Here is a 17,824-nt window from a genome sequence, read left to right as displayed (position 1 = left end):
CCCCATCCATTTTATATAAGGCTAAAAGTCCCAAAAATGTTTTTTTTTTCCCCATTTTTAGTTTTGGTTTATTCACATCTGTCCGTACATCAATGTTAACTGCAGTACTATTATCCTAGTGTGGAGAAAATATTAAGAATAGTGGTTCAAAGAATGACTAGAGAGTAAGAAAATTGCTCAAGTAGTAAAGAGGGTGAAAGCCCATTTTCATGTGCATTGTTGCATAAATTAGTGACTCACTGCCAGGGTTGCCAGTTGAGAAAGTCTCCAGCCCAGTCACAGCATAAAAGCCTCCAAGATCAATAAAACGCCCAAATGACTCACTGCCAGGGTTGCCAGTTAAGAAAGTCTCCAGCCCAATCGCAGCATAAAAGCAGCCCAGATCAATAAAACGCCCAAATGACAATCTCACATTCGAGATGTTTCCCTGAAATAACTCAATCTATTTTTGACATTATAAAAAGAACAAAAAATCAACACTGGGGGACACATTTTAGAAGAATCCTCGCTTTTTCACCTATAAGGATCATGGGGGATGTAGTTCTTCTCAGAAAAGAAAACTTAATTTCGGTAAACACTAAGAACTGTAGCCTATATGTCAGTAATACATGTTTGTCAATAGAAATCTGTCAAGTTGCATTTTGGGAACTATATCTAGATTGGTGTCAAAAGCAGAAGAGAATCCACCCGTTAGGAGGAATTGATTTGAAACCAGAAAAACAAAAAGACCATGTAACATATTACGTCATTTTTAAAAATTTGACCATGTTAACCTGGCACAATTGTTGGTTGTTCCATATATCTGCAATGAATACATTTCATATGTCATACTGTATGATGAATGAATCATGCAGAACCGTCCTTGCAAGGCTATGACTGTTCCTCCAAATCACGAACGACATGTAGTTCACAGTAGGGGTGTGACAAAATATCGAAATGGTGATATATCGTGATACTTCATATCCCAAAAGGTTATCGATATGCTCCTGCCTCGAATCGAGATATCGTTTTAAAAAGGTGTCAATGTTTTTTTTTTTTAAGGAACCAACAAGTTGCTACCAAATTCTTCCACCATAATAGTGTCTCAGTTAACCCTAAGGCTGCCATTGATGGTGCTCGACACCCAATCCATTTAGACTGGGAGCATTCACTGTCATTCTGTCCGATTTTCAGGGCATTTACAGGCGACTTGCTGTTCATTTCAGGGCATTTACAGGTCATTTTCTGTTGAGTTTGAGTCACGGCCTATTCATATTGGTGATTCCCAGGTCACTTCCTGTTCTGTACCTCAAACAGGAAGTTACAGAACTTCCTGTTCTGTATTTTGAGTTACAGAACTTCCTGTTCTGTAACTCGAAATAAACAGGAAGTGACCCATAAAATACCCCAAAATCAACAGGTAAATGATCTTAAATGGCCCAAAAATTACCTCATTGCCTGGCATTGGTTGCCACTGATAGCCATAGACGTTCAATCCGTTTGAAGTGGGTTCAAATGGATTGGACGTCTATTAGTGATAAACTCATTCCAATTCACATCAGAAGCTTGTTTTTCTGTTTATTAGTTGTTCGCGGAATATCCGAGAATGATTTCCTGACCAATGTATCGATAATCGTATCGCCATATCGTTAGCTTGAGTTTTGTATCGTGTATCGTTATCGTGAGGTACCAAGAGGTTCCCACTCCTAGTTCACAGCTCCACAAGTTGTAAAGTGCAAAAATGCCAGATATAATTAGAGCATGGATGCTGATGTACAGCAATGTAGCCGATTTTCAAATTGATGCCACAAGGGTCCTCAAGGGCCGCTATTGGTCCTGGTGTTTATTCCAACTGGTCCCGCAGTTTAAGAAGGGCATCTGACTGCCGTCAACTGATTTATACTTTTAAGACCTGATTGGTGTTCAGTCGGAATGAAATCCAGCACCCACTGTGACCATTGTAGAATAATTTGGAGACCCCTGGTGCATAATTTAAAATCAAAACGATTCCTTCAAAAAGTGCCATTTTTCAAGTTACCAAAATTTGATCAAGCCGCCAGTGCAAGTTACTCCCACTCAGTCGTTGAAAATTTTCAGGAACCCGCCCATCTGGCAACTTTTGGCCAAAACCAAGTGTTGCTGTGGCCACAACATCAACATGTTGTTTGTCCCAATCAAAACCATGGGAACTTCTCTCTTCATGTCATTTTCCTAAGCGTGCAAGTCAACATGTGTGACTGCCCGGCGACCATTCTATGGTTTTTCAAATTCCTTCATCTTGTTTTGGAACAACAAAAAAGGACAAATTTCAAAGTAACTTTATTGGAGCGGGACTAGAAGGAAGCAAACAAGTGACTCATGTGTACATCATCTCAGCCATGTGCGACATCTTTTTGGGTATGTACAGATAGAACTCCATGTAGCCCGCCAGGTCGTCCATGGTGACGTCGTCGACAGAGACGAGTGCCTGTGAGGAACATGAGCGCGGAGAGGCAGACGGGGGGGTGGGACCACCACTCCGAGAGGGTGGGGCACCCTTGCGTCGCTCGGTGACCACGTCGCGTGCTCCCGTGAAGGAGTACGCCCGAGTAGTCAGCGACGCCGCGCTGCACCGCTCGGATAAAAGTCCAAAGTCATCACTCCGGGCACAGTCCTTTTCTCTGACGGCAGCTGAACTTTCCTCGTCTTTCCCACCAAGGTGGAGGGTCCAAATTCGGGCGGGAGGTTCTGGCGCGGGCTCAGTGCGCTGCTCGGAGCCGCCCGCGGGGGCCGAGTAGGTGAACCTTGGGGGGTGCAGGATAGGTGACTCGGAGCGCCGCCGCCGAGGCGTCCGACTGGCTCCTCGCGCCGTTTTCCTCACGCAGCTGTTCCAAGAAAAACAAAAGTGGTCATGGAGGTTGGCGAGACACAAACTTTTTCCATGAAATAATCTAATCTTATTGATATTGGATCAATGAATGAATGCCAGGAAGCATATATGGGTGTGATAATAAATCGATATGGTGATACAGTATATCACAAAACTTTGTATCCATATCGACGTGCACCCGCCCCAAGAACGGATATAATTTTAAAAGGGTGTCACTATTAAATAAAGGAATCGGCAGGTTTCTAGTGAAATCTACAACAAAAGTGTAAACTCATCAATTGCAATTGATGGTGCTAGATATCCAATCCATTTGAACTGGTTCATTCCGACCAGGAAGTTTGTCAACCATTAGAGGTGGGAATCTTGGGGCACCTAACGATTCGATTGACGATTATGAGGCTACGGTTCGATTATAAATGGATTATTGATGCAACCCCTCGCCCCCCAGCTATTAGCTCCTTTTAATATTTTGTACTTTAGTTACAAAAATTGTACAAAAATCCTCTCGGGCTTAAATTAACTACCCTAATTTTCGGATTATAAGCCGCTACTTTTTTCCTTCATTTTGAGTCCTGCGGCTTATAGTCCAGTGTGGCTTATTTGTTGATTTATTTGGGTTAATGGGTAACACTTTATCTAACAGCGGCATCATAAGACTGTCATAAGAACATCATAATTATGACATGACACTATCATGGGCATTGCTGAATGCTTATAACAGATGTCAATATGGGTCATGTGGCATATTATGTCACGAAATCCATTTATGTCCAGTTCAGATCTTTTACGTCCATTCAAAAGTGAGATAATTTGCTGGATGACACAAACAGACATCTATTACAAGCATTCATTAATGCTTATGACAGTGTCATGTAATAATTATGACTGTCTTATGACAGTATTATGGCACCACTATCCAAGAAAATGTTACCAAATACCATAACTAGCAATTAATGAAACTGGAACAGTAACTGAAGAAAAAATTAGCACAGAACATGACTGTTATTTACATCTGTAGCGCCGCCATGCATGCTAGGAGGAATGTTGGATGACAACAGTGTTGAGAGCAGGTGGCAGCAGAGGTTGACTGTCTACCCCAAGGAAGCAGTGATGGCCAAATGAAGCTTTTAGTGACAGTAAGGCTTTGCAGCCAATTGGTTCAAAGCTTAATGGTGGTTCATTTGGTCTCATGACGGTCTTATGGTGCCATTGTCAAATGAAGTGTTACCAGTTAATATCTTTTGGTGTAAATATCCCATAATACAATGAGGACAACTGCCGCTTATTGTCCAGTGTGGCTTATCTATGAACAAATGCCGTTTTCATGTCAAATTTGGTGGCTGGCGGCTTATAGTCAGGTGCGCCTTACAGTCCAGAAATTACGGTACTATTTCATTATCGAGTTAACAGTTCAAAACGGTAAATAAAATACTCAAGTCCTAATTCTGTAACAGCAGCTTTAAACTACATTCAATTAATTTAATGTTGTGAATCAACTGTTAAAGTTGTTAAAATAGCTCCTGTTAATCCATAATTTCTCTTCTGTCTACTTTCGACATGTGAAAGTTGTACAACTGTTTCATCATTTAAAGATAGATTCAAGTCAAGATTTTGCCAATTTAGGAGTGTTTTAGATAAAAAGCTAACTAGGATCGCTCTGAAGGTATATAACAGCTATAACAGCCTTCAAGAGACGTCTACTGCTTTAAGATGGCAGCTGTTTACTAATGTCGGCGAGTGTCATTTCGCATCTAGTTTTCTACACATGTGCTAACGCCCCTGAGTCTGTCATTTCGCATTTACAGTGGGGCAAATAAGTATTTAGTCAACCACTAATTATGCAAGTTCTCCCACTTGAAAATATTAGAGAGGCCTGTAATTGTCAACATTGGTAAACCTCAACCATGAAAGACAGAATGTGGAAGAAAAAAAAAACAGAAAATCACATTGTTTGATTTTTAACTGTTGCTGGTATTTTGGCCCATTCCTCCATGCAGATCTCCTCTAGAGCAGTGATGTTTTGGGGCTGTCATTGGGCAAACCGGACTTTCAACTCCTTCCACAGATTTTCTATGAAGTTGAGATCTGGAGACTGTCTAGGCCACTCCAGGACCTTTAAATGCTTCTTACGAAGCCACTCCTTTGTGCCCTGGCTGTGTGTTTGGGATCATTGTCATGCTGAAAGACCCAGCCACGTCTCATCTTCAATGCCCTTGCTGATGGAAGGAGATTTACACTCAAGATCTCTCGATACATGGCTCCATTCATTCTTTCCTTTACACAGATCAGTCGTCCTGGTCCCTTTGCAGAAAAACAGGCCCAAAGCATGATGTTTCCACCCCCATGCTTCACAGTGGGAATGGTGTTCTTCGGATGCAATTCAGTATTCTTTCTCTTCCAAACACGAGAACCTGTGTTTCTACCAAAAGGTTCCATTTTGGTTTCATCTGACCATAACACATTCTCCCAGTCCCATCCAAATGCTCTCTAGCGAAACGCAGACGGGCCTGGACGTGTACTTTCTTCAGTAGGGGGACACGTCTGGCAGTGCAGGATTTGAGTCCCTGGCGGCACATTATTTTACTGATAGTAGCCTTTGTTACTGTGGTCCCAGCTCTCTGTAGGTCACTCAATAGGTACCCCCGTGTAGTTCTGGGATTTTTGCTCACCGTTCTTGTTATCATTTTGACGCCACGGGGTGAGATCTTGCATGGAGATAGAGGGAGATTATCAGTGGTCTTGTATGTCTTCCATTTTCTAATAATTGATCCCACCATTGATTTCTTCACACCAAGCATTTTACCTACTGCAGATTCAGTCTTCCCAGCCTGGTGCAGGTCTACAATTTTGTCTCTGGTGTCCTTCGACAGCTCTTTGGTCTTGGCCATAGTGGGGTTTGGAGTGTGACTGACTCAGATTGTGGACAGGTGTCTTTTATACCGATAATGAGTTAAAACAGGTGCCATTAATACAGGTAACGAGTGGAGCCTCGTTAGAAGAAGTTAGACCTCTTTGACAGTAGAGCAGGGCAGTAAACCGAAAATTTACCGTTACCGAAATTCTTCACGATGACCGACATAATTTTGACCATGTCCATAAATTGGGTAATTTAATAAAACAAGAAAATATAGTCTTTTCATCCCGCTTTGACTCTGTGTTGTTTGGCTATGTTCACTCCCCTTTAAGAAAGCAGTCAGTGTGCTTATGGAGTCACGTGGTTTTCAGGAAGCCAAACAAACAGAAGCCCAGTAGGCTAACGCAAGCAGCTAACGCTACAAGTAAATGTGATGGAGTCGGGCTTAAGGGCGCTTCGCCAAACTTTCACCCGACATTAAGTAAACTCTTGGCAGGTTCCAGACAGGCTTTCACCCGCTGTCCTCTCTGGTTCTCACGATTTCAGGAGAGGATGCTTTTAGTGCTTTCTTCTGGCAGCCAAGCCACAGCTAGCGGCTAACAGCACAAATGTATAACAGTACAAATGAATGTGATGGAGTCGGATAGCGGCTCTAACCTTCTTGAAACGGCTGAAATTAATGAGTGGACTGGGCACGGACTTCATGTAGCAATCATTATGTCGCGTTATTTGGTATCTCTGTGTGATTTCTCTGAAAGCTTTCATGATGGTAAAGCACTCGTCATAAAGTATAATCCAACAGTGAAGCCTATATAAAATATGACAGTTTAATGGCCACAGCTATTTTTCTGTATGTGTTTGCTTTATTCTGCCATCATAAAATCTTAAATGTTTCATTGGCATCAGAGCAATACAGCTTTAATCTGGTTGTGTCTGTGTGGAGGGTGCATGTATTAAAAAATGTTCAGGGGGAAAAAAAAAACCTGAAACCTTGATGTAAACACGTGTGTTGAATAGTTATGTCACAACAGCCATTACCAATAAGTTTTCTGAAGTGTACTGTTAAAGCTGCAAGTCATTTGTGTTACATTTACATGTTTTCACAGTCATATTGATTTTTATAATGTTGTACATTTTTCAAGTCATACAAGCTGTTATAAATGCTCATACTAGAATTCTTATTGTTTACAATATTTTTTTATACTTAATGTTTAGACTGCATGTGCAATTGCTAAATTTAAAGCTGGTAAATAAATTTAATGAGAAACGGTTAATTTGTATTCCATGCATTGATTCAAATTATATAACAGTCCGCTTGGGCAAATTTATAGTCATTTATCATTATCGAGGTAAATCTGCTCAATTTATCGTGATAAGTACTTAAGGCCATATCGCCCAGCCCTACTGACAGCCAGAAATCTTGCTTGTTTTTAGGTGACCAAATGCTTATTTTCCACTCTAATTTGGAAATAAATTCTTTAAAAATCAAACAATGTGATTTTTATTCCCCACATTCTGTCTCTCATGGTTGAGGTTTACCCATGTTGACAATTACAGGCGTCTCTAATCTTTTCAAGTAGGAGAACTTGCACAATTGGTGGTTGACTAGATACTATTTGCCCCACTGTAGTTCTCTATACATGTGATATCTACCGTAGCATTATGTGGGGGTATTTTGTAACAACTGTCGGACGCAGTCATGTATTATTGGTTTTTTATCTACCGGCATGAGTTGAGCATGCTGTTTACTCTCGGTCTGTTCCTCACTCCGTCCCAAAGACCGCACTGTGTTTTAGTCCCGCTTTACTTGGTATATTATAATAATCGGAATATGGATGTTTGTGAATCGTTCTCGAATCTTCCATGGCAGAATCGCGAATAATCGGGAAATTTCGCACACCTTTGTATGAACCCACCCCTAATTTTAACAATGGTACTTGAGTATTTTGCTTGGTGTAAAATGGTTGGGTAAAGCGCCCCTCAAAGGTCCGGGTACAAGTTTTTGTTCCGACACTATCCAGCGCATATAGTTGAAGCAATGAGGTTACCGCTAAAACAAGCAACACCTGACTGCAATCAACAGATTACATTTGGAAGACACCATGTGAATTTCCTCTCGATCGATTCAAATAAAACCTGTGCCCCTTTGTGGAATAGTTTGCCCAGCACCGGTCGAAAAGGTGTGCTAAATATTGCACCAGACGATATATAATTTTACCAACGCCAACAACTTCGATGTCCGAGAGCTTGTCTATGACGTCACACTGTTTTGCCACGAAAACGGCACAATGTTACTGATCCCTATGTAACCATAAATCCCGGAATCACCGCACGCATTGTCATTAGTCAATCATATCTGATCGGGTCCGAGATGACCGTTCACGTCATGAAGAAGAAATTTTGCATTAAGATGATTTTAGTGAGGTGCTCACCCATGCCAGTTGTCCTTGGACGCGCTGTGTTTGGACTTGGGCGCACCTGTGTCCCGCGCCGCTGCCGGAGGAACCTCGGGCCCACCTCCGGGCACCGGAAGTGCGCTGCGAAACACGGAAGAAGACGCGAGGTCAGCACCAGGGTAATCAGTTGGGCGGCGGGTCGTTACCTGTCGGCATCCACTCGCAGCTTTTTGAAGGCCGTCTGCAGCACTTCGTCCTCCTCGCGCTCGGGACCTCCTGCCGCCATGCTGGAGCGCCCCCCAGCTGTCGCACAAAGATACGTTGCACAATCATGGCTTCATGTTACATTTCATGAATCCGAGGCTACGTAGAATAACTTATGTGGTTTCACAAGTTGGTGAGCAGTCTCGTGACAGCCCAAAAATCAAGGACTCTGTTGCGATGTCGTTTTTAATGAGAGGTGTAACTTATCAAGTGCTAACAACCGGAAGTGGACTTGTCTTTAACGAAGGCAACAAACACGTTTCTTCGTCGTCGCCATCACTTTGGCTAACAAACGAGGTGAAAGATATTTTAAAAAGACTTAAAATTTTAAAAGGAAAAATATCCCTTACGCTTCTTTACCAGGTCCACGCCGAGCCGTCTGGATCGGGAGCGCGCATAGAGTCGGCCGACAAGGCGCGAGCAGCGGGCGGCTAGCCGACAACGCTAAAGCTCACGACGACGAGCTCGAGAGCTGCTTCCAAAGGACAAAACTACTCGCGTCGGAGTATGAGGGCAATAAAAAGAAGAAATTAACCGTCCTAAATGAGAACTTGGCGCCCGCAGTGAGGGTGTCGTCGACGTTTACCGTGACTGCGCTCGTTTACAGCTGCTGCGCCGCTGACGTAAGGCGGACAAAAACAAGCCAGTACGACGTCACTTACCACGTGACTGCATGTGTCTTGTTCGCGCGCGCGACTTTTCTTCTAGTTTTGGACGGCGGGCGTTTAGCGCCCCCTTTGTGCCACATTTGGAACCCACTGGGACCGAGCGCCTATTTACTTGCAAATGTTATGTTTCAAGATTAATGGTGAATAATAAAGACACACATCTGCCTCCATTGTAATTCATTACTTTTCCTAATCGTAACGTGATGTCGTATTCAATGGACGTCAGTGAAATGTCACAGGGCGGGCGCCACGCCACACACCAAGCATGCGTGCCGTGACGTTTGCCGTTTGGCGTATAACGCCGTTTGTCCAATCACACGGCGCCAACTGGACCTTGTCCCCGGGCCGTCCGCTCTTCGTCCAATGGGCGCAAAGCACGAGGCGGATGGCGATGAGTGTCGCTGCTCTCGGCCAATAAAACAACGAGTTTTCCGTGACGCAGCCCTACTGAGGCGTGTTGCCGTCGCTTACCGGCAAGTGGGAAGGAAACGAAGCAAAGCGGGCTCTTCCTTGCTTACAGTCTGTTCCGAGTCCCAAATTCCTCGAGTGTCGTGTCCGAAAGGCCCCCATGTGGAGTGTAGGCGCCCTGCCGGCAGCGGGCGCGGCGGCTCTGCTGCTTGCGGCGCTAGTGGCGACCGGCGAGGCACTCCGGGAAGGAGACTGCGAAGGTAAGTCGAGTCGTGGCCCTGGCCGTGACTAGCCTAAGCTAGCCAGCCGCCGGCGTCAAACATTCCCAAACGAGCAACGTCATTAATAGAAGTTTGTTCTCGTGTCAAGTGATCACACTCCGAAAAGAATCCAGAAAGTGGCAGATTATCTTCCGAGAAAGGGAAATGTGCTTTTTTCCCTCTTCTAGAGAGCTTCCAATGTAACGAAGCCAGCGAGTTGTCATCGGAAAGCTCACGACACAAGACGCCCCTCTACAGGAGCTAATAGTTCGATGCCTTGCTTTTCATTTGACTTGAGTTGTTGGTGTGGAAGCTGCTTCACTTTTGGATGCTTGGCTCAATGGAGTCACTGTTTTCATGGACACTCGGGCTGGCGTCACACTTTCAGTCCTAACAAATTATTTTGACATGTGCAGATGAACCACATATACCAAAAATAGGAATAGAAGAAGCCAAGAGCCCCTTACACATACACCTAAACACCGTTTAAATCCCAGGATTTAAAGGGGCAGGCCTTGTAAAAGCAATTTCCCAGGTCGAATGACACGAACATTACGTGGACATTTAACGGGTTTCGTCTTAGTATAATGTCCGGGACTTTCTGCGGACGAGGCGTATGTGAAAGCAAGCGTTAAATTCCCGGGTCACAGTTCGTTGGCGGATGACGAAATATTGTGGTGGGCCGATCATCACTTCCTCTTTCTTCGCAGTAAGACGAAAAGCGGTAAACAAACATAGCAATTATTAACACAGCAAGCTGGAAATAGCTAAATTTAACTAAAAACGTAAAGAAATTCAAGTGCAACTGCATCAAAGAGACGGGCCATTGTCCATCTTGTGTGATTTATTTTATTGCTGATGTTAGGGTCCGCACATGCGGAAACAAGGTTGTACATCAAAGCAGAAAACAACGGAGGGATGTGTTCAAGTGTTTATTAAATACAAACAAAAATACCCGCGATCGCGGAAAAGGGGGGAATAACATAATGGGTCCGTGGCAGTAGTTCGACGGGGATCAATAATACTAACCTAAGCGGTAGGCAGAGAGCCGATAAGACAACAAAACAAATACTCAAATACCAGCACAAGGGAGGGTTTTTCAAAACGAGGGTGCCAGACGAACAAGCTGGCAAATGCACGAGAGTCGAGAATACAAAGTGCCGAATGACGACCAGCAAGCTAATATCTCGGCACCTTTCCCTTGGATCGCCTGGGCTTAAATACAGTCTTGATGAGCTTGAATTGACTGCAGGTGTGACGTTGGGAACGCTTCCACAACCAGCTCTGTAACAAAACACGATTTGACCAACATTGTGACAGCCGATGCCGATCAAAAATGACGTAATGTCCGGGTAATGAAATAGTGCCAGCACCCTTTCCCGCACAGAGAGTGCCAGAGGGCAACACGTGATGAAGTCTGTGAAAGTGTCCAGCCCGCGTCATTCCCGGGATATCTCTACATGCGTGAAAGCAAGATGCGAGTAACTCCTACGCCACCTTACACGGGAATTTACCGGGATATGTTTGTGATAGGGGCTATAGAGGCTTCTGTGTCAACAAAACATCACTGTCCATTTCTATTCTAATCAAAGCAACAATTTGAATTTTAGAAACCCCGGGAAATAAATATGTGTTGAAGTGGTTATAAGGTTGAAATGACTAAATGTTTTTAAATGCTTGAAATAAAAACATGTTGCCGAATACACAAGCGAAGCACAACGCTTGTCCTTTGGATTTGTTGCAGTGTGTGTGACGTTTTTGGGCAAGTTCTACACGTCCCTTCAGGAGCAGAAGGCCGACATGAGCAGCGATGCCGTGGAGAAGGCGCTCCTTAAGAGCTGCGCTGCTGCTAAAGGCAAAGAAAACCGCTTCGTAAGTCCCGCTCAACGTTCGCTTGCTAGCTCTCTCGCAGTTTCTAATACGTGCGCTTACGTGCAGTGCTACTACATTGGGGCCACCAGCGACGCCGCCACAAAGATGATCAACGAGGTGTCCAAGCCGCTCAGCTACCACGTCCCCGTTGACAAAATCTGTGAGAAGCTTAAGAAGAAGGACGGACAAATCTGCGAACTTCGATACGGTACCTTTTCAATAGCTTTTTTTGCTCTGAACTCAATTGGCAGCCGGTGACAAGACGTCCGGTCGGTCTTGGCCGGCAGGAGAGCGGGGTGAATTTGCCACCAAATATGTTTATTCATTCATGTGCCATATAAATTGGTGTTGTACAGATACTATTAACCCAAAGGAGGTCGGATATGACTGCATAGGTACCGTCTAATACTAAGAAAAAACGTGCTGAGGCTGCTCTCTTTGAGATATTTGTTTTCAAACACAAGTTGCCAAGATGGCTGCTAGTTACATGAGTATCCACAAAGATGTTAACTTTGTTTAGAAGTCGGGAAACCTGAAAAAAGCTGGCTAGCGTACTTGTCCTCTGCTACTATATGTGATTAGCATATGAGCTAAGCTAATGTACTAAAGTGATGTAATGACTGGACTTAATACAAGGCTTGATACTAAATTTAATGAATATTAAAGAAACAAAAAACATACCCAGTAGGTGCAAAGGGTTAATAACCACTGTCTAACCAGGCCATTATAGTGATTATTTCACAATGGTGTATGCAGTTATCAACTACAAAAAAGAGGGGGAAAAAATCAAGAGTCTAAAAAAAAAAATAGTAATGGTGGCACACTAGTAAAAATTATCCACTGACAAGCCTACTGGTTCAAATAAACTTGATCGCTGTCGACGGCAGCTGATGAGTTGGAGACGAAGTCAAAGTGAGTCCATTTTCCCATTCATCTTTTTTGCGCGTAGACAAGCAAGTGGACTTGAGCTCGGTGGATCTAAAGAAGCTGAAGGTGAAAGATCTAAAGAAGATTCTGGAAGAATGGGGCGAGTCATGCAAAGGCTGCGCTGAAAAGTCCGACTTCATCCGGAAGATCACCGAGCTGATGCCCAAGTATGCCCCCGCTGCCGCCGGCGCGCGGACGGACCTGTGAGAGGGGCGACATTGGGATGTCGTTTCTTTGACTAGCCTGGGACTACGGCAGACGGGTGGACCATTGCCCGGCTCCGCCTACCGTGACTGACCACGTGTCACTTGTTTTTTCTTGGAGACACTTTTTTTTTTTTTTTTTTTTTAAGAGCCTTAGTTCATCGGTTCCCTGACGGGTCTGTAAAATGTTTTTTCACAAGTCTAAGTATATTTGGGAAGGGGTGCAAATAAACCATCCAAAAGCAATGACTCATCTCCCTCACTAGTCTAGCCCAATCAAAAGCAGGAACCGTCTGCTCCTTAAATGTTACTTAAAAGTCTTTACCTTGAGAAAACCAACCAAGATTTTATCTTTTGAGTGTATAGTCCCACTTTTGTAGAGACGAAAGGTGTTTGGAAAGTTCTAAGAACGACGACCTTAATAAATATGCCATTCTTGTAACTTTGCTGTGGGGAGAAAGGGCAGTTTTTCCGGGGCTACTACACTGCATTTGCTTTGAGGGGTGTCATTGGAGGAAAAATATGGCATCCAAAATGTTTTGCCTAGCAATATTTTTAGTCATGTGGCCAGTGTGGCCAGCTGTTACTTTAGCACATGTAGTCCTTTTGACTCGAGTTGAATTACTGAAAAACGTTCCAAGTTTAGTAAAGTTTTTTTTTTCTACACACTCTGAAACATTTGTTTGGAAATGGACTGAAGTTGGTCAAGTTGTCCTGGGATTATATTGTGGTCAAAATTCATCATTTTTACGGACCATAAAAATTCCATGCACACTTTTAAGGTAAATGACAGGAAAGGTTCATTCCAAAAAATAGGACTTGTTGCAGGAATGGCTTTTAATATATATTATCCTGCGTAGGGGACACATTTTGGACCATCGATCTTTGTAATGTATGGATGAAATCCTTTCCAGCAATAAATTCAAAACAATTTGGAAGCTTTTGTTGCTGAAACATTGCAATGAAAAATAAATGTTTTGAACAAAACTAAAACATCTTGTTTTGATCCATATAGATTTAACCAGTCAATATTTGTATCCAGTCCTAGTATTTACCAAAGTTATGAAACCTCCGCTAAATGGGTATATTAGAAACCGTAACTTTTCATCCGACTGTCGCCAGGCCATAAATGGGCTAGGTGTTGAACTTACAGTGTGTCGGTTGTTTGGCAAACTGTCTCCTCGATTATTTTTTATTTAACATAAATAACAAAGGCATTCGTTGTAGTTCTTTTAAATTGGGGTGTGGGGGGGGGGGGCAAAGTGACTACATTTCCGCTGTTTGGAAGCCCCAAATTTATGGCCGCCTATGCGCGCGTTAGGCCAGCTCAAGCGTGATGACATAACGACGTACGGCGGGCGCCGACTCCGCCCCCGAGCAGAGAGCGCACATTCCTATTGTCCAAGATGGCGTCGTGGTAGCTCCTCGCCCGTCGCTGACGGACGGACATGTTTTCCTTTTCCAGCCGCTTTTGGCTTCTCCGTCCAGGGCGCCGCGGGCCGGAAGTGGCACTTTAGCGGAGCCGAGGATTACCGGAGCGCGCTCGCTCGTCTTTCTTCTTGTCGTTGACGTCGTCCGGGGCCGACATGAAGCGGCAGGCCGCCAGGGAGAGCTCCCCTCCGCCTCCACCGAGGGCGGCCGCCAAGCGCCTACGGGAGCGGGACCGGGATCGCGAGCGAGAGCGGGAGAGCGTCCGCCGGGACGAGTTGGCACCGCCGCTGGCGCTGCTGCTGGCCGACGGCCGTGGACATCGGCGGAGGAGCCGCAGCCGGGAGAGGGAACGGGAGCGGGAGAAGGCGGCCGTCTCGGCGGCGGCGGTGGCAGCCGGGCTGCGGGCCCCCGCCGCCGCCGGCCTGCGGGCCCCAGCCAGGGACTACAAGACGCTGCTCATCAGCAACGTGGGCCCGCAGGTCCCCGACGACGACCTGGAGGACGCCCTGTTCCACGAATTCAAGAGGTTTGGCGACGTGAGCGTCAAGCTGTCGCACACACCAGAGATGGGCCGCATCGCCTACGTCAACTTCCGACACGCGGAGGATGCCAAGGAGGCGCGCCGCGCCAAAAGTACGTCGCGACTGCTGCTGGCCGAGCGGCCCCTCAAGATCGAGCCGGTGTATGTGCGGCGGAGGAGCGTCACCCCGCCGGACCCGGGTTACCTTGCCGCCGCGCAGGCGCACTACCCGCCCTACCGCCAGAGGTCACTGTCGCCGCCTGCACCCTCACTAAGCTTGCGGGAGTTGCGCGCCCGCCACTACGCGCTGGAGAGCCTGAGCCGCGAGCGCCTCTTGGACTATTACGGCATGCTGGACGAGCGCGGGCGCCCCTACGGTCTTGCGCCCACCCCGCCCCTGCTCCCACCGCCACCGCCTGACGACCTCAAACCCGAGGATGACCAGCGCGCCACCAGCAATCTCTTTATTGGCAACCTGGACGGCGGTGTGACCGAGGTTGAGCTGAGGCGCGGTTTTGAAAAGTACGGCACTATCGAGGACGTGGTCATCAAGAGGCCGGCACGGGGCCAGGGCGGCGCCTACGCTTTTGTCAAGTTCCAGAACTTGGACATGGCCCACCGCGCCAAGGTGGCCATGCAGGGCCGGCTGGTGGGCGGCCACCCCGTCAAGATCGGCTACGGCAAGGCCAACCCCACCACGCGACTTTGGGTGGGTGGCCTCGGCCCCACCAACTCGCTGCCCGCCCTCGCCCGCGAGTTCGATCGCTTTGGCAGCATCCGCAACATCGACTACGTCAAAGGTGACAGCTTCGCCTATGTGCAGTACGAGAGCTTGGACGCGGCGCAGGCGGCCTGCACGCAGATGAGGGGCTTCCATCTGGGCGGGGCCGAGCGCCGCCTACGCGTGGACTTTGCCAAGGTGGAGGAGAGCGCCGGCCGCCCTTTCACGCTGGCGCAGCCGCCGCCACCACCACACTACGAGTCGCCGGGCGAGGCCTACGGACGCCGCCGAGCCAGCCTAGAGCGCCGCGCGTCCCCGTCCTTTGCCCCCAGCCCCCCGCGGGGGGTTCAGGAGAGGAGGTCTGCGGCTGCCGCCGAGGCCTTCGGAAGGCGGGGGCGCAGCCGCAGTCGCGAGCGTTGGCCAAAGGAGCGTGAGGAGAAGCGAGCCCGCAGGGGGCGCAGCCGCAGCCTGTCAGCCGAGCGGGAGAAGGCACGGGGGCGGCCTCGCGCATCGCCCGAGCTCAGCGTGCGGGCGCCTGACTCCACTACCGAGCCGCGGGATCACACTCCCGATGCCAGAGAGGCCGAGTCGCCGCCTGCCCGCCAGCGCAAGCCTGCCGAGAGCCACCGTCGCGGGGGCGAGGCGGCTGTCCGGGCCTCGCCGCCCCCGCCCCCTGCCGGCGGCTCGCTGTCAGAGTTCGCGGCAGCTGCGCTGCCTAAATCTTGGCGCGGCGTCTTCGCGCTGAAGAACAGCAGCTTCCCGGCCCAGCTCTACCTGCTGGAGGGGGGCGCCCCTTTCTTTGGTGCCATCATGCGGCGCAACGGTGAGCCACTGAAGATCGCGCAGCGCCTGCGCATGGACCAGAGCCGTCTGGACGAGGTGGCACGCCGCATCAAGGCGGGGCGACCTGACGCCTTCGCCGTGCTGCTGGCCCTGCAGGGGCCGGCGACGGCCCCGCGTCCGGCCGCCCCCGAAGGGGGCCCGCAGGTGCGCCTGCTGCGCCACCTAGTGGCCTACCTACGCAACAAGGAGGCAGCCGGCGTGGTCAGCCTGCCGGGCGCCATGTTGTACGCCTTCCCGCCCGGTGACTTCTCCCTGCGCTTCCTGCAGGCAGCCAAAAAAGCGGCCACACGTCTGGACGAGGAGCACATGGTGGTGGTGGTGGTCAACGACACCAATTGAACCAGGCGCCAGCTCCTCTGGGACTTTCACACTACAAAAATGGCGATGAACTTTTCCTACTTGTTTTTGCTTTCGGGCCAAAATGTCCTTTCCCTTTTCAAATGCTCTTTTTATGTCTTTTAAAGGTCCTTGTCTGGTTGAAAAGAAATGTGAACTCTTTATGCCGGCTTCCCTCTCTTTTTTTCACCACACACACAAAGTTGCATGCAAATTGACAGCTCATTGATTAGCAATACAATCGCTCAGAGGCACAAATTTTCTCTATCAAATAAAATAAAATTATCATTGCACGTGTCCCAGGTGCACATACAGCAAATATGCTTTCAGGCGCAGCCAACATCTGGTTTGTCTTTGGGAAATGACATTTTCAGACTCAAAACTGAACGAAAGTGTGCCCCCCCCCCCCACACACACACACACTGGGAAGAAAAAAGTGTCCCTTTTTAGGAGACAAAAACATTTTCTGCCCCAATACATACACAGTTGTCTATCCTAGTAGTAAAATGTTTTCCTGTATTTACATTTTTTAACAGCCCTCCCTTGGTGGTCATTCTAACCCTTTATATGACGAGTGTTTTGGCTGTGAATGGTCATATTCTAGTGCTGTTGACGACGATAGGCGTCCAATCTATTTTGACTGGCAGGTGCAAATAAACCAACGTTCATCGCCCCTCCCAGTCAGAATGGACGTCTAGTGCCGTCAATGGAAGCCAGTGAGTGCTCCATAAAGGGTTAAGGAGCTCACTAGTAAAATTCTTCTGGTGTAACTTAATATTTAAAAGTGTCCATGCCCTGCGCCCCTATTTTGAAAACCACAGGTTCAGTTTTTACGTGATAAATTGCAGTCTCATTATTCCGGAAGTTGGAACATTTAATGTGGTTCAATCTTTTAAATTTGAATAAGTTTCACATACCACCAAGTGTCACATTGTGATGTGATATACATTCTAAATTTCTAACCTTTAACCTCCTAATCAAAATGAGACTCATTATATTGATAGTTTTTGGAGAGTTATTTTGTAATGTCCAAGCTGAACCTGCTTTTCGTTCCTTTTGGATTTTCATCAGCCAGAAGTCACAGTCCCCTTCCCAAAACGCTGAGCAAGCGCTACAACACACAGGTCCTCTAACATATTGTCATATCCATCTGATGAGTAGCTATGTAACAATTTGAAGAGTTTTTTTTTTTTTTTTTTTAATGTCGAAAAAATAAGAGCTTTTACAGTTTGTTCCGTTTTTACTTTAAAATGACTTTTTAAATTTCAATGTT

General features: G+C 46.9%; 3 protein-coding genes across 3 annotated transcripts; 2 read left to right on the top strand and 1 right to left on the bottom strand.

The window, feature by feature from the left end:
* Positions 1 to 2,281: 2,281 nt before the first annotated feature.
* oser1 (oxidative stress responsive serine-rich 1) lies at positions 2,282 to 9,024 on the bottom strand. Its single transcript, XM_057845969.1, has 4 exons — positions 8,713 to 9,024; positions 8,305 to 8,401; positions 8,135 to 8,239; positions 2,282 to 2,843 (listed from the first exon to the last, which is right to left on the bottom strand). Exons 2-4 carry the CDS (start codon positions 8,382 to 8,384, stop codon positions 2,336 to 2,338), a joined length of 693 nt encoding a protein of 230 aa, XP_057701952.1. The 5' UTR covers positions 8,385 to 8,401; positions 8,713 to 9,024; the 3' UTR covers positions 2,282 to 2,335.
* Positions 9,025 to 9,488: 464 nt separating this feature from the next.
* Positions 9,489 to 12,946, top strand: manf (mesencephalic astrocyte-derived neurotrophic factor). The gene is made up of 4 exons (XM_057845970.1): positions 9,489 to 9,698; positions 11,443 to 11,570; positions 11,637 to 11,778; positions 12,520 to 12,946. Exons 1-4 carry the CDS (start codon positions 9,599 to 9,601, stop codon positions 12,702 to 12,704), a joined length of 555 nt encoding a protein of 184 aa, XP_057701953.1. The 5' UTR covers positions 9,489 to 9,598; the 3' UTR covers positions 12,705 to 12,946.
* A 1,077-nt stretch (positions 12,947 to 14,023) lies between these two features.
* rbm15b (RNA binding motif protein 15B) lies at positions 14,024 to 17,824 on the top strand. Its single transcript, XM_057845965.1, has one exon. The coding sequence runs from the start codon at positions 14,287 to 14,289 to the stop codon at positions 16,552 to 16,554; it is 2,268 nt and encodes a 755-aa protein (XP_057701948.1). The 5' UTR covers positions 14,024 to 14,286; the 3' UTR covers positions 16,555 to 17,824.

The sequence above is a fragment of the Corythoichthys intestinalis genome, chromosome 9 (assembly GCF_030265065.1).
Source record: "Corythoichthys intestinalis isolate RoL2023-P3 chromosome 9, ASM3026506v1, whole genome shotgun sequence".
Lineage (NCBI taxonomy): Eukaryota > Metazoa > Chordata > Actinopteri > Syngnathiformes > Syngnathidae > Corythoichthys > Corythoichthys intestinalis.
This window is presented reverse-complemented; position numbering and strand designations above follow the sequence as displayed.